The sequence below is a fragment of the Pleurodeles waltl genome, chromosome 6 (assembly GCF_031143425.1).
Source record: "Pleurodeles waltl isolate 20211129_DDA chromosome 6, aPleWal1.hap1.20221129, whole genome shotgun sequence".
NCBI lineage: Eukaryota > Metazoa > Chordata > Amphibia > Caudata > Salamandridae > Pleurodeles > Pleurodeles waltl.
The window spans coordinates 1,367,988,870-1,368,009,546 of NC_090445.1; the positions used below are offsets into that span (position 1 = coordinate 1,367,988,870).

A 20,677-nucleotide genomic window follows, 5' to 3' on the forward strand; every position below is an offset into this window, starting at 1 on the left:
GTAATTAGTGAAATGCAAATGTTCTTGTATTGATTCATTAAGTTTATAAGAATATGAGGATTTTTTCAGCCTTTGAAATGTAATGACGTAGAAGGTTAAAGCCAACACATCTGACCCAATCGGTGCGGCTCAGGACTTGGCCTTTCTCAAGGCTGGATTATTTGAATGGACAGAAATCAATGTATAATGTCAAAATAACAGTAATAAGACATACAAAAATATGTAAAAATCATAATGCACATACAAAAGTATGGGAAAAGGGAAAAACAGTAGAAAATAAATAAAAATGTTAACAATGTTGTAACAATTCTTTTGCAAGATTGTCAAAGCAAAGTCTAATTTACTTACTCCATGCTGAGTGTTTCAAAACTGTGTAAAACAATAAAATTACCTAGTGTAAAGTAAGTTGCGAAAAGAGAGTAGTGCCCAATGTATTAGAGAGAAAGGTATAGTAAAAAAAAAAGTGCCAAACCGTTGGTGGTGAGTGTGCTAGAGCCAGTCAGAAAGGAATTAAGTAAGAAAACAAGACCCTCTATCCAGTTAGATGTATAGTCTGGAACCAGCCTTCGCATTTTAGATTCTTTACCTACTATTCCAAAGTGTATTGCATACTTATGTGAAAATTCGTGCTGGAAAAATGCCTTACTTTTAAACATTACCCGAGCTACGAGTACCCCCAGATAACAGACCTCCCTAGAGGAAGCAAGCCTTCTTGATGAAGTGCAATTCGTGGCAGGTAGCTGCCTCTTCATAACCACATGTGAAAACAAACTATTGTTTGTCACTAACTTGTTTAAAAACCGTGCTACAACATGGCATTTTGTCCCCATGTTTTCAAAATAGTATTTGTTGTTGGGAGGACTTCCAAACCATAGACCTTACTATGACTTTCGTTTCTTGGATTAATAGTAAACATGTATAAGAACTGTTTCTTTTCCATGAAAGATGGATTAAAAATGGACTGGAACACGTCAGATATTTAAAAAAAATGTTTAAAATTGTAACACTTTCTTGAAACGGATATGAAAAAGAGAAATAACTTACTTTTTTCAGTGACTCTTCTGAAGTAACAGAAAAGGGTCTTCAGCTTCTCAGCCTTCCTTGGATTGCGTCCTTCAAATAGCCTGCAAAGGGGAAAATGAATGATGGGAAGGACGAAACATTTATAGCAGGCAGACAAAGGCTGGTCATTTTGCAGACAGTACTAATTAAAAACGAATGTGTGTAAACAGGCTTTCAGTGTTACTCAAAACAAATCATTAAGAAAATCACCTCAAAGTTGTTGAGGTAGACATACTTTCGAAACAACAAATGGCCTACACAGGGTATTCCCAAAAAAGGCACTTGTGTATCAAATTAATCAAAGAGTTAAAATATGAAAATGAAAGAGTCCGAAATAAAAGTAAAATATGCAATGTCAAGGTCTCACGTTTCTACCTAGTAACTACAACTGTTGAACAAATTATACAAGTGTCAGATTTAAAGTTCAGATTCAAGATTCTGCTTGCCGTGATGTTTGCATGCCTTCCACTAACGAAAGCAAGCAGATTTTAAAAGGCAAGCCCACGGACCAATGAAAGTCACTGACTTGACATGGACGGGACTCCGAGCCCTTTTCTAACTACTAAAGCGCCGCGCATGCGACGCAGGCTCGACCCTAAAAAGTACTAAGATTGTCCAGCATCTGCTGCTATTACAGTGCTATCACCTATTTTTTTTAACTATATTTACAAGTAGCAATTTAATGTGTTAACAAAAAAATAATTTGATGGAAATATACTTACAAATACATACGTAGGAAAAAATGCACATTACACCTTTTTCAAAAACATTGCCAGAGAAAATACACCAATGTCAACGACAGAGAGACAGCTGGAAACTACCTTTATAGTTATGCGGCGTTCCTAAGGATATGACAGATTAAACGGCGTTTCCTCAAAGTGTGACAACATAGTCTTTATTATATTCTCAATAAATAAATACATGTCGAGGACACAAAAATAAAAGAAAATCTGCTATCTGGGAATTCTAATTTCATTAGTTGCTACATAGACACCACGAAATAAATGTTATGAGGTAACATGACAAAATAGATAAACATGAAATAGCTCTTACTCACTTCAGACCCATCCCTTTATTTTTAATTACAGCACTTTGGTATTGGGGGCAACATTCAGAGCATCATCCTTAGGAATACTAAGGCTTCTTTTTTATTGCTATATTATGAAGTATGCATCCGAAAATAACAGGAACTTAACAAGAGTGTGATATGCTGTACACTAGGCATTTTTTAGATCTTTTTGGAATTTAGGGAATGTGCGAGTGTCTCTCTCTACAGAAGGCGTACCCTGACAATCAAGCCAGGTTCCTTTTTCAACCCGAGAATAGATTAAGTGATATGAAAAACACGAAATACCACGTTTGCTTGTATGTGTGCTGTGCATGTGCAGTATTTTCACGTGTGCTTCACCCTAAAATTCTGCAGTTGCGTTGCATCCTACCTACAGTTTGAACATGATATATCACAGTGCACGCATCTAGATTACCCTAATGAGATTGTACATCTGCTATTCATTGTAAGATATCTAGAGGAACGCAATAGCCTTAGGGTAAAACATACTCCTGTCTGTTGAAATTGCACATAGTCAGGTACAACGTAAGATTAAGGATCCTAACAGCCCTTAAAAGGTCAGAGACCCTGTGGGGGACTTCTGGTATGGGCTGAAACAAGTTAGTAAAGAAATCAGAGGATGACGCAGACATTATCTCTCTGGGGGCATCTGCTTTTGTTTTGTTTTTAACCCTACTGGTTGAACCTCCTAACAAACGTAATTACCTAGAGTTCAGAGTAAGGTAGTTTTAGTCCACCCCTAATCTCTTGCTATCCAGCAATATTTATCTGGATCTCCCCCTTAGTTAGGGATTGAGACAACCCTGGTGGTACTATATTACCAGGGACAGACAAATCTTTCTATGATGAAGCATGCCACCAAAGTGTAGGTGAGGCTTTTATGTCCAATATTTTGGAAATTCATATTTGGGTGGCTAGCGATTAGTACACATATGGAATGGTGATGGCCCAACTATCACAATAATTTGTGTTACAAGTTTTTGTGTAAGAGGGCATGTGATAATGCCTTTCACTCTCAACATTGTGATACACTTACGTAAGCAAAAATGAACTGTCCTTACAACCAGAAATAAATAAGTGACTTAAAATCATGGTAGTGTTTTCTCTGTAAATACTAACATTATAGGCTTTTGCACGATGAGAGAGCCTGCAGTTCTAATGCAGACACAATAAAACCATTTTAGGTCTCCTCCCACTTAATCTCGTTGAATACAAGAAGGTGTTGAGGAGAGTATGTTGATCTCATGCATCAAATGATAAAGAGAAATCGAAGAGGATAGGAAAGTAGTTAATACCTTAATTCAGGAGGAGAAGAACATCACCTATTTGGCGGCTATAGACAGCGGTTGCATATCTAATAAATAAAGACAGTTGCATATTTGCTTTCTATCCCTTTCAGTACCTAAAGCATCCATACCAAGCCCATGCCACGCTCTGCCCATGAGTAAGAATACTATTTATAATCTATTCATATGGTTTAGATGTTTAGTTGTGAAAAAAGAAAAGCGAGTCAGATTCTACTATATTTAGAAGTCAACCACACTCATGCCTTTGTAGACCAGAGCAAGATTTATATGCAATTTTGTTGTAGCCCCTCGGAACTATATTGTTCAGAGTAACAGAAAAAACAGAATTAGGAGAAAAATGTGGATGAAAGAGAAAGGCAAAAAGCTAATTTTGCCTGGAGTGTTTGGACCACAAAAAGGATATGGAATTAGAAAAAGTTGCCTGCGGGTGGAGGCTTTTATTTGTGAACACTACTGATGCATAGCCACGTTTTCTGTGATAGGAAGGGACATCTAAGCATTCATCTGACATAACAGTACACAAAGATTAAGATGCCTTTATGAAGAGAAAACCTCCTAGTGCAATCAATCTTCCGGATAGTAAATTAAATACATTGTGTTGTAGTTGTGGGCACCAGATACAGCAAAACCTGATATTCTATTACATGGGGGTTGTGCTAAACTGCTTATAGAGTGCACACAAAAATCACCTAAAAGGAAGAAATCAAAGGACTAAATAATTCACTGGAATACTAGTCGATACATGAAGTTTATTAAAAAGCAAAGCAAAACACAGCTGTTTTGCGCAAGTGCTTCATATTAAATAAAGAAAAGTAAGAAAACAAAGAAAAAAGGTGGATGCTAACTAAAACCGGGATCATTTTATTCAATTCACCTGCGAACGCAAGACGTGAACTGAACATTTACAACTTGGGACTCTCATTGATAGGTGTCTGAGACGATCCCCACTACTTCACTTACTCTTGACCCAAGGCAGATAGAAGTTTCTGGTGGTTCGCTGGTCTAGCAGCGGATTTCCACTCACCACTATTACTCGGGGTGATACAACCAGGAAAGACTAGGCAATACCAGCACTTGTGTAGCAGAATGAAAATGATCTGCTGTACTTTAGGAGAAATTCTGGGCTACATCTACATCTGTATCTCCCCATCGTCACAGCACGAAACATTAGGAGTTGTTGCATCTCACCAATGACTCAAGAGGAACCTGATGGTAGGAAGAGTGAGCAGTACGAGCAAGGAGTTGAACTTGGCCCCCAGGTGAAATAGACTGGATGTCCAGACCGTATGCAAACTATTAATGAACTATGCAATGTAACACAACATCAATAGACAAGCATTTGCAATGCAGTGGGTCTCGCATTTGCTCAAGTTAGAGCTATTAGGGTTGTAAAATCCTAGCAGGACTTTCCTTGCCACGTAAACTGAAAATGAAAAGTAAAACAGTTTCACATAAGCGAGCCGACGGCCACCATGAGCGTGAAGGGGAGACATAAAAGGAAACAGAAGTTCGCTCGCAGTCAAATTTATAGGCAAAAGTGCGAATATCCATGTAACAGGGCTGATGTCATGCAAAGCGCCCGACTACTGCCCAGCGAGATTGTGCTGCATAGGAAATAAAAAAGAAAAAGTAGTCCAGAAGCCATGTGGAAAACAAAGAGCCTTGTACCTTTTTAAGTAGTTTACAGGTGCTCTCAAGGAGGGCTAAACACAGGAAAAGGCTTTACCTATGCATGCCTTTCACTAATGAAATCAAGCAAATTTCAAAAGGCAAGCCCACAAACCAACCAAACTGATGGGAGTGACATGGGCGTGGTTAAAAGCCCACATAGCAGAGAGATTACAAAAGTGGTCGGAGCGGTTGTGTGCTAGACCCTAAAAAAGCAGGAGCTTATTCAGTATACCTTTAAACACACATAGGCTAGGCATAATTAAATGTGTGGTATATACAAAATAAACATTTGCTGTGGTGGCCCATTAATCAATCAATCAAAGCATTTGTAAAGCACACTGCTCACCCGTGAGGGTCTCAAGGCGCTGATTGAGGGGGGATGCTACTACTGATCGAACAGCCAAATCTTGAGGGGTCTCCTGAAGGTAAGTAGGTCCAGTGTCAAGTAAGAATTCATAAAAAACCATCACATACCCCAAGTAGTCCATAGCTTACCTCACAGGTTGTTAGGCTAATGTTGGCACTTATAGGGTTGGGTCATCAAGTGGCATCCTCAGAGGTGATAGTACATCAGGAGGATGAAGCTATGGTAGACTGTGCAGATCACTGGATTGTACTGATGATGTAGTGCAGGAGTGTGAAATACTCCATGCCAACAAGCATGCAAAAGAGCTGCTTTTGAGTAGTTTCTATTGGCAATTGCCCTGTGCTTCAGGTGTGCCCTGAGAAGCAGTTTTGACTGGCCATTTAACCCCTGGAAGGAGCTGGGTACAACCTTACTGGTGAAGAAAACTGTTTTTCTGCTAAGACTAACAGTTTTCAACTCCACACAAGGGAGGCAGGGTGGAGGAGAGATGTAGATTACACCTTTAGCAAAGATTAGTTTGCAGCAGGGACTGCATGGCGTGCTAGATCGTAGGATAGAGACAGGCAGTCTCTTTTAAGAAAGATAAAAAAAACACACGTAAAATATTCCTTGCACATGCAGCAGTATGTCAGTCACACTGCCATCCTCCCAGACAACGCTGACCAAACTCGAGGAATGCCAGAACCACAGGGGCCTTTTGGAGCAGGTAAAGTGGATGAACAGTCTTACTGTCTATTAAGTAGCAACTGTTCACACCCTGAGAGAAGTTCTCATCCAGGCAGCGCAGGCTAGGTGGCGAAGGCAGTTTATATCAGCCTTCAGACTAAAGCAAGAGTGCAAGGCTGATAATACAGTTCAGGTGGTTAAATGATTCTCTGTATGTCTCCTGTCCCCATCCAGCCCAAGCTGGCACTCTAAGGCAAAGACTGAGAAAAGGTAGGAACAGCTTTCTGACAGAAGCTTCCTCCGGCATTTCCTTCCACGGTGACCTGCACTCCTGTCAGACAGCTGCCTTGTGTGCTTCAAATCATCAGGAAAACGAAGCTAGCTACTAAGTGCTAACCCTCTAACTTTACCATTATGGCAGCTGATCGCTTAACGAACAGGTTACTTTACTTCAGTAACACATTATCTGGGACAGACTCGAGCTGCAGATTTCTTACCCTTGAATTTCCTGGTGTCAGCTTCGAATCCGAAATCTTTTTGCTGAGCAATATCCTGCACGCACCGTCGGGTGGTGTCATTCGGATCCGCGTGTGTCATACGGCTCCACATGGCTTCGTCAGCGTCATTGGAGCCATCTGTGACATCATGGTCGCCTATAAAGACTCCACCCCGGCACGTGTACGTCAGTTCTTTTATCCACCACAGCTCCAAGCCAGAAACGCAGTCATGGATTGCACCAACATTTTGTCAGTGGAATACTAGGGCCTTAAAAAAAGAATAAACCCTAACCCTACTAGATATATGCAGGGCAGGGAGGCATGGGTGGGTGTAAGGAATCTGCAGCTAGATAGCCTCTACCAGGTAATGCATTACCAAAGGTAAGTGACTTGTTCATCTGATAGAGACTTTTAGCTGCAGATTCCTCACCTTTGAATAGATACCCAAGCCATAACCTCCTGGCGGTGGGCTGTAGATACTTCTACATACACTAAGACGTCCTGTATGACTGAACGGGCAAAGTGCCCATCTCTTCTTACCTGACTGTCCAGGCAGTAATGCTTTGCAAACATGTGCAAAGATGCCCACGTTGCCACCTGACAGATCTCCAGGACTGGAACGCCCGCGCAGTGGTAGCAGCTTTGCCCCTGGCAGAATGAGACCTCAAGCCCTCAGGACACTGCTTCTTGGCCAATGCATAGCAGATCTTGATGTAGAGAATGACCCAGCGCGAAATGGTTAGATTCTGCACTGCCCAACCCTTCTTTGCAACCACATTCCCCACAAAGTGTTGGTCATCCTCCCGGACCTCCTTTCTGAGTCAAGGTAGAACGACAATGTTATTTTGGTTCCAGTCAGTGGAGTCGCTCCTCTTCCTTAGAGGGATGCAGTGGAGCAAAGAAGGTGGGCAGGGTGATGTTCTGACCCAGATGAAATGGGGTCATCAACCTGGGGAGGAAAGAGGCACGAGTTCTGAGTACCACCCCGTCTGGATAGTGAGATACAGTGGCTTTGATGACAGAGCTTGCATCTCACCTACCCTCCTGGCAGACGTTATTGCCACTAAGAAGGCTGTCTTGATGGTGAGCAGTCGGAGGGAACAGTTGTGCAAAGGATCGAAGGGAGCACACATCAGAAATGTAAGGACCAGATTTAAGTCCCATTGGGGCATAACAAAGGGCATAGGGGGAAAGATATGTACAAGCCCTTTGCGGAATCTATGTACAATGGGTGATTTAAACAGAGAGGGCTGATCAGGCAGCCGAAGAAATGCCGATAAGGCAGAAATATAGCCCTTGAGAGTCCCCAAGGCAGAACCCTGCTGGGCAAGGGAAAGAATGAAGAGAAGAATTTCAGAAAGGGAAAGAAGAAAGAGGATCAATAGACCTTTCTGTACAAAAATATTCAAAGCGTTTCCAATGGCAGGTGTATACCGTTTTAGTAGAAGGACACCTGGCTGCCAAAATAACTTTACAGACTTCGGGAGGAAGGTCAAAAGCCATCAACTGCTGCCGCTCAATCTCCACGCAGAGAGGCGCAGAGTTGACAGGTTTGGGTGGAGAACCCTCTCCTGCTGCTGCGACAGAAGATCCTCCCAAAGGGGGAGCCTGATCGAAGGAGCGATGCTCATTTTGAGAAGCTAGGGATACCAGACTCTAAGTGCCCAATCTGAAGCCACTAAGAGGACTTGGGCCCGGTCGTTCTTGACCTTCTTGAGAACTCTGGGCAGAAGTGGTATGGGTGGAAAAGAGTACAGGAGACTTGACTCCCACTCACGACGAAAAGCGTCGCTGAGCGATTGCCGCCTTGGAAACTTCAACGTGCAATACTGTAGTCATTGTGTGTTCTCGGCGGAGGCGAACAGAACTAACCAAGGCTCTCCCCAATGCTGAAAGAGCCCTTGAGCCACCTCCAGATGGAGATACCATTCGTAATCCGCTAGGCATTGACGTTTGTGTTCCGCCCTGGCCTTCAGAGAACCTGGCAGGTGTTGAACCACCAGGGTTATGCCCTACTGTTCCTGCCATGTCCAGAGACGCAGAGCCTCTAGGCAAAGGGTCCACGAACCCACACCACCCTGCTTGTTGCAGTACCACATTGCGGTGGTGTTGCCATGAACACCTGCACTATCTTCCCTTTCACAACAAGAAGAAATGCTTTCAATGCCAGTCGGATCGCCTGGAGCTCCAACAGGTTGATATGGAGTCCGGATTCCACCAGAGACCAGGTCCCTCTGATCTCCACCTCTCCCAGATTGCCACCCCATCCCAGAAGTGACGCATCTGTCACTACTGTAAGGTCTGGCTGGGGAACGGAGAGGAGTCTGCCTCTGACCCAATCGCATTTCACTAACCACCACTGCAGGTCTGTCTCACCGAAATCCAGGATAGAGGCCGAAACATCAGTATTGTAACCTGAATATCCTGGACTCGCTGCTCGGGAGGATAAACCCGAAAATGCAATGTGTGCAGAACAGCTCTGATGAAAGCGAGCTTCTGAGATGGAGTCAGGTGTGACTTCTGCGCGTTTATATTGAACCCCAGCGAATGCAGGAGGTCTGCTGTAGTCTGAAGGTGGGTGACGAGAGCCTGGGGCGTAGGAGCCTTTAACACCCAGTCGTCGAGGTAGAAGACTGAAATCCCTAACCTGCACAGATGAGCTACCACTGCCATCACCTTGGTGAACACCTGAGGGGCACTGGTGAGACTGAAGGGGAAGCACGCTAAACTGAAAGTGCTCGTGGTCCACCTTGAACCGCAAGTAACGCCTGTTGGCGGGCAGGATGGGGATGTGAAAATACACATCCTGTAAGTCCAACACTACCATCCAGTCTCCTAGGTTTAGGGCAGACAAGACCTGAGCAAGAGTGAGCATCTTGAAATTCTCCTTTCTGAGGAAGAGTGACATTCCTTAAATCCAAGATAGGGCAAAGACCCTTGTTGTTCCTTGGAATCAGAAAGTAGAGAGAATAAAAGCCACTGCCTACTTCTGACATTGGGACCCTTTCTATGGCTCCCTTGGCCAAGAGAGCAGTAACTTCCTCACGGAGCAAGATTAAATGATCCTCCATCAGCTGTTCTTTCAGTGGAGGGTTAGAAGGAGGGAAAGACTGGAAGGGTAGGGAATAGTTCTTCTGTATGATCTGCAAGACCCATTTGTCCGATGTTATGGACTGCCACTGAGGGAGATGAAATCAAATCCTCCCTCCAACTGGATAAGCATGGTCTTGCAGAAGTATACTAGGAGGCCTTGAGCGAGGGGAAGAGGGGGGCTGGGTGGTGGCCGACCTCTGGCTAGACCCTCTGGGTCTGAAGGCACCAAGACTTCGTCCTTGCACTGGATGCTATGAAGCTAGAGGATCGTGGCTGACCTGTGGTTGGTGTGGTACCCCGCCCCTCCCGTAGCCTCGTAAGGTCGATAGGGAGACTGCTGGCGAGCGGGCGCCGAGAGGCCCAAGGAACTGGCCGTGGCTCGAGAGTCCTTGAACTGCTCAAGCGCCGAGTCTGCCTTCTCACCAAAAAGGCGTGTGCCATCTAAGGGCATGTCCATCAGATCTGCCTGGACATCCCCCGAAAAGCCGGTGGTACTCAGCCAGGCGTGGGGACGAAGGGCCACAGTTGAGGAAATCGCCCTGCCCAGCAAGTCGGTCATGTCAAACCACACCAAATGGTAAACTTGGCTGCATCTTTCCCATCCTTGACAGCTTGAGTGAGAGTGTCCAGTACGCCCTCTGGGACCTGGGGCAGCACCTGTGCCACCGTATCCCATAAAGTATGGGGAAAACGGCCCAATAGGCATAAGGTGTTTACGGGCCTCAATGTCAAGTTGAGAGAAGAAAACATCTTCTTCCCAAGTTGGTCCAGCCTCTTGTATTCCCTATCCGGGGGAGCGGAAGGGAAGGCACCACAGGAAGTGGAGGCTTGGACCACCAAGCTCTGCGGGCTGGGGTGTTGGGTGAGGAAACTATTGTCTGTAGGAGTTGGTCGCTGGCGATGGCCAATTGTTCTATTTACAGGAGTCCCTGTGCTGGGTTTGGACCATGTCCCCAGCAGGACCTCAGTAAGGGCTTCATTAAAGGGTAAAATCAGCTCTGATGTAGCAACCCCAGGCTGAAGCACCTCTGTCAGGATGTTAGTCCTGACCGGCACCGTAGGCAACTCCAGGTCCAAGACCTCAGCCACTCTTCGCACCACCATGGCGTATGGTGCTCCCTCCTCCGTAGCCACAGAATGAGGTGAGAGCATACCAATGTCTGGAGAAGTATCCAGTCCGCTGGCTTCCCCTGATACCAGTCCTGATCCTCTAATCCATATTCTAAAGGGTCCTCAGACCCTTCCCATTCCTCACCTGTGCCTGGCTGATCAAAATAAGCTTCAGGCACTGATCTGGGCCGAGTCGGCGCTCAAAAATGAGGCGTATGGCTTTGTAGATGTCTTTAATTTGAGCGGGTCACTCTGGCACCTGGATAAGGAGGGAGATGCGAAGTTGGCCCTGGCATCTGCGGTCCTGTGATGCCCCGCCGGCCGACGGGCGTTGCAAAATCGAAGTCCGCTTGGACTTCTTCTTCTTCTTGTGCCTTTTCCCCGAGTGCCCCGAGGAACTCGAGTGGGAAGAAGAGGACTTGGGGATCCTGGAGCAGTCCCGTGACCTCCTCCTCGAGAGGGACTGTGACCTCCAAGGAGTTACGTCGATTGAGGTCGACTGCCAGGCCGCCAAGAGCTTTAGAGACCGCTCTCTCAGAGCCTTCGGGCCATGGCCCGGCAGTCAGAGCACGGCTTTGAGTTGTGGTCCCTGTCGAGGCACCATAGACATATCTGGTGGGGGTCCATCACCGACATGGCCCGATGGCAGGCACCACACAACTTAAACCCTGTCTTCCTAGATGACATTTCCTCGCACAGACATGAAAAAATCTTCGACAAAACGGTCAAATAAGGCTTGCTAAAAAAGGCAAAGGGTAGCTCGATCCCAGATATGCGCTTAACAGGCGCAGAAGGAAAAGAACTAACATACACGTGCCGGGGTGGCGCCTTTATAAGCGACTATGACATCACTGACGGCTCCAACGATGCTGACGAAGCCACGCGGATCCGAACAACGCCACCAACGGCGCACGCATGGTATTGCTCAACAAAAAGATTACAGATTCAAAGCGGACACCAGAGAATTCAAAGGTAAGGAATCTGCAGCTAGAAGTCTCTAGATAATTAAAACCAGTAATTCTACAGTGCCCAGGACAACTCTCCGGACTTCAACATTTTCCTCCTCAACTGTTGGGTCAATTTACAACTGGGAATAAATTAGAGAAAGTACTGTCCAAAGCAGCTCGCCCCTGCATAAGTCACCTCTCTCAAGAGGGAAGACATTGCTCTGCTGAAGCTGTAACAAGGCCCACCCTGCATAACATCAGCCGATGAGGCACAGTGGTGACCCAGCCCCTAGCTGGCAAGCTTTGCCTGTTCAGGACTGAGGGGGAAAGATGTCATTCCTCCTTACATGTCAATATTCTCAGAACAAGTACACTAGCTCTTTTCTAGTCGGATCTGTCGCACATATTGTGGACAGGAAGCAAAGGGATATGCGCTGCACTTACCAAACAACTTTTCAAATATTAAATAAAGCTAATAACAGATTTATATACATTAGGATGTAAGACTGCCAAGATAATTTACATGTGTGGTCAACAAAGCAAGCCAGGGTTATGGCAATAGCAGTGAAATGTACACATCAAGGTGAGCGTCCTACTGAAAAATTAATATATTGATATGCTGAGGTCAACCAACTGACAAAGGTATCAGTGAGAGGGTTAATTCAGAGAGATGGAAGTATCTGAGCAACAGAATGACGAATATAGTAAAACAGCAGATCACTTGTCAGCAGATATTCCTAGTGCAAATTCAACCACGCTATTCAAATCTCCAGGTATGACTGTGTTTTATATGGAAATAAAAAATATATTTCCCATTCCCATCTTTAAAAACAAATAATTATTGAATTCGGCTAGGTTTCTACAAGAGCTACTATAAAATATTAACATATGAAACAGCCTATACTTCGAAATAAAAACCAATATGCATTACTGTCACCTCACATCATAGATGCTCTATCTTCCTGGAAGGAATCACATCAAGTGAACGGCACAGTCCAACTGAGCCTTTTGCCTTGGAAGACGGAGTCACGACAAAAAACCAATTCCCTAAGTGGAATGCAGGATAATCAATTTGCAGGAGCCAAAACATTAATTCAAATTTTGAAAATCCATCCAATTAAGGCGCACTGTAAATCAAACGCAAAAGCACAGCAATGCTGGCTCTAAATTGAAGTCATTGATAAATCGCAGGCAACTGCAGGTTTTCATCCAGCAAGCCTCTGTTTCTTCTTGCAAGATGGTTTGTCCCAATGCCAGACCACTGTAATTTTATTTATCAACGACACAGAAGCAAAACCCAACAAAGCAGGCCAATGAGGCGAGCCACGATTTATCTTCGACCTTCCATCTCACCAGTAGGCGTAGCAACATCAATGCTAATCAAATTGAAGATCTTTCAATAGATATTTAGGCATTGTAAGGGTCTGCGAGGCAGGGAGAAGAGAAGGTCATGGGTATTTAACATTGCCGCTAGGCACGTACAAGCTATTAAGTCCCATTCAATCATTTCAACTTGAGTCGCCAATCAAGTGTTTTTAGCATTGTATTCACTTCAATCATCAATTATTTGTCAGGTCTGCATGCAGCAATTTAACCCTGCAATGAGTGCATTTGCACACAAACACAAGGAGAGGTCCGAGGATGCCCTGTGTAGGAGCGGTATGCCAGCAATAAATATAAGGTCAATGATACAACTGTTTATGATGTAAGATACGCAAATTTTGTGTACTGGAAGAGAAAAAAATCCATGCAATTATGGAAGTTGATGTAAAACAGTAGTTCAGTATGTTGCTGCTTACATCAAAAGGTACCCAACTTAAATCCGCACTCTAACATAATTTAGTAAATTAACTTCAGACTGAAATTTTAAGGGGTTGGATAGGGATGGACAGCAGATAAAGGTATAGGGTTGTGCGTCACGAGGTTCCAAGTAAGCAATGGAAAAAGCTCATAAAATGGACTGTATCAAGGTACTGTTGCTCACACGAGTAGAGGAACTAATACAGATCCGGAGGGACTACGGGAGCCTCCTCTCAGCATGAACTTCGACAAACCCAGCAATCGGCCACAGAGAAGGCGTACGCCCTCCGCCAGTCCTCCCTACCTCAGCACCAGTGTCACTGGGAGTGCGGACAATACAAATACTGCTGCCCGGTCCCTGATCACACCACATAAGACCTGATCTAAGGCTCGGCGTGCCGTGTCATAATGGACTTTCTGTGCACAGCCCTAATCATTCCTTCCCCACTACATCTGGATGAATCACCCACCAGATTAGTAGACTGGTTTGCATGTCTGCAGCTCTCTTTGCTTCACGTTTCAAGACAAGTAACTGTAACCTGACACTAATCTCATTCTATGCACCGGCTCTTAGAGCAAACGTTTGGGCATGGGGCGTTCTGCCTCAGGCTCTGGTTTTTGTTGCAGCATTGGTGTTTATTTGCCGTCTTCCCCTTATTACACGAGCGGTACAATTTACATCTCCTTGAGGGCAGGCATGAGCACATTGGAAGCGTCTTGTCCTCAAGCCCTTTTCCCACCTGGGACCACCTTTTGGCCATCAGACAAACTACACGATTCCTTACCTTAAAAGTGCGGGGGACACACTCAGCAAATCGTCTCTGTGCTATCTACTCCTACATTTGGCGACTAAGGACAAACATTAACTTCATCCAGGAGATCCACCTTACCCACAGTGAGTTCCAATGCCTCGGCAAGTGGTGACGATGTACAGTTCACAGAACAACATATTCTGCCTTTGCCAGGGAGCCCCTGCTGTGGATACACCCAGGTACTCAGTTTCAAACTGTAATACAGTTACAGAAAAAGAGCGTAGGTATGGCTTTGTAGAGTGATGACAAGATGGGAATCCCACCCTATCTCAAGTCCTTGCCAAGTGGGTTCAGATTCCGTGGATCCTGAGGGGAGGGCTATAATAGCATTCTGGACCTATCTCTGAATCGCTCCCACCCTACACCCGTCCATACTCCAGCACACCAGCATTCCCAACACTTCACCAGATGGGTCCAGTTGTACTCCCACTGCTCTGCCCCATATATATATTTTCTAAGTACGTCTGGACCATTTCCTGCGCTCCCCAGACTTACAGCCACAGTGTACGTATTCCAACTACTTGGGCTGTGCCCTCTTAACCATGACGCTCACATATTGGACACTGAATGGGGTGCCCCACATCCACCTGTCCCCCCACCTGGCGGCTCTCCAAGGACACATTAGATGAACCTGTCTTCTGCGATGCCCAACTCACTCATACCACCCGCGACTTTGGGACGAACCATGACACGGCCACCACATGAGCCACTGCATGGGACGCTTTCAAGTCACTATGGGTTTTTGCATACAGAACATTGCAGGAGTCTGTAGGGAAGTAACGGGGCCTTCTGTGATGGCGACTAAGCAGTCACCTTCTTAGACAATTGTTCCCCCTTGGATGATACAGCAAACACAGCCCTTACAGATGCCAAAAAACACCAGGCAGCAGTGTTGGAACATCACTGGTTTTATAACTTCGCTGCACATACAGACTGCACTCATGGTAGAGGAGATAAATATGGTCGTCTAGTTGTATGGCTCCCCTGTCTGGAGACACACAATCCTCCTATCCCTGATATTATTATGACCACGGCCCAGATTGCGTGGTCCCAATCATCAGTACTTCAAGCCTTTAGCTCCTAATATGCAGAACTGTATGGAGCATCTGCTGCCTCCAACCTGGGAGCTGCTCAACACTTTTTACTCCCCCTTCACTTGCCATCCATAAGTGCTCTTGAGCAACATAAACTTGACGGGCTAATAATGACAACCTAAGTTAAAAAGGCTATCCATGACCTGGCTCGTAATAAAACACCAGGTCTAGATGGAATCCCCATCAACTGCCATGACTGATTCTCAACCCACTTGGTACAACGACTGATAGAGATGTATAACGAGGCCCTCACAACAGGTGCCCCCCCCTGACTTCCATGCAGTGTTGCTTCTGATTTCTTTATTAAAACTGGTTTGCAATCCCATTCACCTCTCGTCTTATCGACCAATAGCGATATCGGGAGCAGACTACAAAATTTGAGGCACGGTATTATCGGAACGCTATCTGCAGTTTCATTCTTGATCAAAATGGTTTTGTACCTCTGTGGGGTAATTCCAACAATATCAGATGGCTATTTCATATCATGGAGAAGAATTCACTGTGATTTCTGCCGGAAGTGTGCCTCATATTGGACCTCGTGAAGGCCTCCGATTCTCTGTCATGTGACTACCTCTTTGAGCCCTGAGGGCAGAGGGCATAGGTCAGCAGCTCCTTGCATACACTAAGGCCCATATTTATACTTTTTTTGCGCCGCATTTGCGTCGTTTTTTGACGCAAAAACGGCGCAAACTTGCAAAATGCCATTGTATTTTGTAGGTTTGCGCCATTTTGCGTCAAAAAGCGGCGCAAATGCGGCGCTAAAAAAAGTATAAATACTGGCCTAAGTTACTGTACACACACCCCACGTCCAAGGCCCGCATTCGCTGTCTTATCTCACCTCATTTCCCTATCAGCCGTGGAATGCACCAGGGATGCCATCTCCCCCCCCATCTTATTCACCATCGCCATGGAACCGTTGGCCCCCTGGCTCCGCCAAGAGGGCCTATAATGGGGCAGGATGGAACCATGCACGCTGTATCGCTTTCTATGGAAAATCTGCTGCTATACGTTTGTGATGCATCCATCGATATGTCATCTATTACAACTACATTTTAAGACTTTGCTACCACCATAGGTCTAAGCGCTAATTGTCAGAAATTGCGCGCATTTCCGCTACGCCATGATGCATGAACATCCCCCCTGTCCCCCGAGGGTATCTACATGTGGGACACTCCCCTGACCTGGACTACAGTGGAGGTTCGCTATCTAGGCATCAGACTTTATCATTCTCAAAGGGACTTGTTTGACGGTAACCTGGAGCAAGCTCTTACAATTCCTAAATCTCAGATGCGATTCTGACAGAAACTGCCACCGGCCCTGACGGGCAAAATCACGCAATCGAAAAATATTGTCCTCCCCCGACTTCTATCCTACTTCATCAATGTCCCAGTGCTTCCCTGCAGGCGCTTCTACAGCAAACTAGACCAACTACTGGGGGACCTCCTATGGGAGGCGGCAGGTGTCCCTTCGTAAACTCCAGCTGCATGTCGGACAAGGGGAACTGGAAGCACCATCCCTCAAAAACTATTACCTTGTGGCGCAGCTCCTGTGGGTCTTTTGATGGCCAGCAGGTAAAAACCTATTTGAAACAAGCATCCCTTTCACCTACTACGCCAACTTCTTCATCTCACCATTCAGATGCAGCAATGAAGGTCCCTCCACGTATGTGTTGCCCGAAAATGCTTGGCCTTGCAGCTGACATGGCGGATCATTCCATACTCTCCAGTGGTCTCCTTCCAGGGCCTATCCAAACCCCTGGGACCCTTTCTGTCTGAAAGCTCATAGAGTGGCACTCTCAATCCTTAACTTCAATAGGTGACCACTTTCAGAATCCCCAGCTACTTATATTTGACCAACTACGCCACAACTACAACATCCCCCTCTGACCAATACCTGACACACGGGCTACTCCTAGCAGCTCTCCACACTCTTAGGGGCGTAGTGGACAAAGAGCCATCAACACGCTGGGATAAATGCCCTGTATACAATGGGGGAGGGACAACACCTTATTACATGGTTTTATAACACACTTACGGAGCACACTAGGATCCCACTGACGTATCTCTGCCAACTGAAGGTGGTGGTCCTGGAGAGACCACTCCATGACACTGCATGGTCTAGGGCCCCAGAGTCTCCTCAAACAGTATCCAGGAATGTCCACTTGAAAAAAATTGAATACATGATCCCTCACAGCACCTACCTCACACTCTCCCGCTTGAACCTCGTGTTCACAGCACACTTAGTCTGTCACAAGTGTCGAACCCCTTCGGCTGATCTCTACCACATGCTCTAGTCCTGTCCGTGTATAACTAATTTCTGGCATGCCATACACTCCACTTTTGGTGCTGTTACCGAACTCCCAACACTTTACTACTGGGAATCCACAGCCCTACACATCATCCCTAGAAGAAAAATCCACAAAGGGCTTGTTATTCAGACTTGCGATTTTGCTGGCCAAACGCCTACTTACCATGCAATGGTGAGCTCTTCACCCCCACCCCAGCCCTCCCTCAATGGCATACAGCGCTCCTCCATTGAAGTGAAGCTGGAAGCACTGCGCTAATACGGGATGAGGCCCGACAAATACGTAGGCGTCCAAAAGTTCTGCGTCCAGCCTCCCATCCCCTTGATCCCTCAAACCCAATCCCTCTGCTTCGGGTTCCCTCCGGGCCTGCACAAATCACACTACTCCTATTAAGTCACATTTTACCCCTAACGCTCATGCACAGTCCTAGTCAGCCCCCACCTTATAACCCTACGTTCCTCCTACCCCTATTCTTTTTCTCTTTTCTCAGTGGGTTCTCCTCTGTTTCACTGGGGACCCTGTTTACGGGGTTTTCTATAGTCCTTTATGAGCATCAATCACTTCTTTAGAACATGGGGAGTACAACGGACCACACCAGAGCGTCACACAGACTCAGGTGCAACCACTGCACATTTATCTGCGGTCTCGAACGAGTCAGCTTTTCTCCTGTCAGTCTAAATGTGTTGCCCAGACACACAGATCCTCTTGACCCATACCCGATTTTCACATACTCGCCTTGACTTTAAACACACTTCACACAATTCCTATCCGTGACTTTTTAATCTCATATATCAACAGCGCAATGTACCTATCTGTTGCAAATTATACTCTTGCCTTTACTGATGTAACTGTTACGATTTTATATATGTAAAAACCCAATAAAACTATTTAAAAAATGAGTAGAGGAATCAATAACTATCACATCCAGTAACAAAAGGGGTGGCAAGCCGACAGGTGATTTTTGTGATACAATGCAAGAACAATTATGCTGCTGCCCGATGAGAGGCACAGCAAGTATGCAAACTGAGTCAAGGCTGTACTGTTGCAGCTCATCCCAAGAGCAAAACCGAAGGCAAAATTCCACTGCGAAAAGGCTAACTGCCAAAAATTGCACTGTCAAAATAAAAGAACCGTGCAATTTTCAAAACGAATTTAATACTGTTGTTCAATATCTTGTTGGTTACATAAAAAAATACCACAGCTTAAATTAAGTTCAAAGTCAATTACAATTTGAAAAGTTAATTTAAGTTTTAACCTCGGGTGCGGGGGCACAGACAACTACTCATGGAGCAAGACATGATTCAGAATAATCACTGCAAAAAGCCCATAAAATAGATGGGCTCAAGGAAGAATTTAATAGAGGAATAAACAACAATCACCCGAATCATAACAGACTAACAGTCACCGCATGATTTTCGTTTAAAGGCAGGAACAGTGAGGCCCCAGCACCTCTGTGGGTTGGGAGGTGGTGTAGATGAGCAGCACAGAAAGCAGGCAAACACAGGTAAGGCTGCAACTTGCAAAGGTTACGCCTACCTGAACGTCAGACCCAGAGGCAAGAATAACTCTTATAAAAACAGTGAACTGCCAGATCTACTTAAGACATTGAAGGTGAATCTCACGAGCTACCTGAATTTTGTTGGTGCCTGGAAGCAAAGCGAAGTTGAGCTGAGCCAGAGATGGCTGACGAGCGAGGACTGGCACTGGCACTGGAACTTAGGAATGAGCATAAACAACGATGAGAAGTGGTAGGCAGTAATCAAACATTTACACTACTTGGAGGTTGCACAGAGATTGTGAAAGGGAATTTCAGTCCCAGCTACGAAATCAACCCTGGCCTCTATTGGGCCCATCCCCACTAAATGGCCTAAAGACAGATGGTTGCATACTGTGGCTAATGCAGAATGAAAGGCATCATGTTTTGTAACCTGGAGAATATACACCACCACTTGCTAACAAGATGACAAAATGAGAAGAACTATAGGAAAGAGCAAACAGTATCAGAGTCTAGTACAGAAGGCGGAGCACAAAGAATCAATGGAATAGCAAAAAATTGAGTTGCAGTAACTGTCTGAGAGGCCGAAACCGGAGGACATATCGGAAGCAGAATCGAAACTTTCAATTTATTGCAGAAAAAACAAACCAAGCTATTAATATAATCAATTTAACAAAACACTTGATCAGGCATCATGTAGAAGAATCATGGACAGAAAGTTTGCATGGGCACATTCCTGGACCACTAGATTAATAAAATGAACCACAATAGGGATCAGGGCTGAAAATAAGTAACAGTATACTTGACCCCACTAACAGATACAAGAAACAAAACGTTGAGACTAACCAGCCTTGCTCCCTCCACTTTACAACATTAAATCTGACTGCCTTCTCTGCAGCTAATTCTACACTTTAACCAATTCCACCACAGCATTTTCTCCATTCCCTACTTTTGCTTTTAATTCCCCATACAAATCACAGGACCCCCAAAAGACTCCACATTTAAGATAGGAAGTTAAGTACGACCTTAACTGTTTTGAGGAGGTGGGACACTGGGGGAGTAAAGAGGTATCACAGTGAAGGGTACTTATGGGTTAAGCATGGTAAAGTGTTTAGAGTGATAAGCGATTGGTGGTAACAACACCTTTGATCCCCTGTACTGTACAATTTGTTTTTGTGGCATGGAATTGAAATAGATTACACACAAAAAAAAAAAAAAAGATTTCACTTGCTTTCCAATACTGTCCAATTTGAACGACTGTCTACTAAAAAGTGACCAGTCTCTATTCTCCTTAAGACTGCCAAGCATGAGGATCCCAAAAGCGCATCCACCAGCAGATCTGTAAAGCAAAGCAAGTCAAGCTTGCTTGTAAAGGAAAGACC

The 20,677-nt window shown here is 45.1% G+C and overlaps 1 protein-coding gene across 4 annotated transcripts in view; it reads right to left on the minus strand.

The window, feature by feature from the left end:
• PARG (poly(ADP-ribose) glycohydrolase) overlaps nucleotides 1–20,677 on the minus strand; it is an 850,138-nt gene that overhangs the window by 338,387 nt on the left and 491,074 nt on the right. For all 4 annotated transcript variants that reach the window (XM_069240664.1, XM_069240666.1, XM_069240665.1 and 1 more), the window contains one exon: nucleotides 1,045–1,124. In XM_069240664.1, coding sequence (XP_069096765.1) covers nucleotides 1,045–1,124 — 80 coding nt within the window. The remainder of the gene's footprint in view (nucleotides 1–1,044; nucleotides 1,125–20,677) is intronic.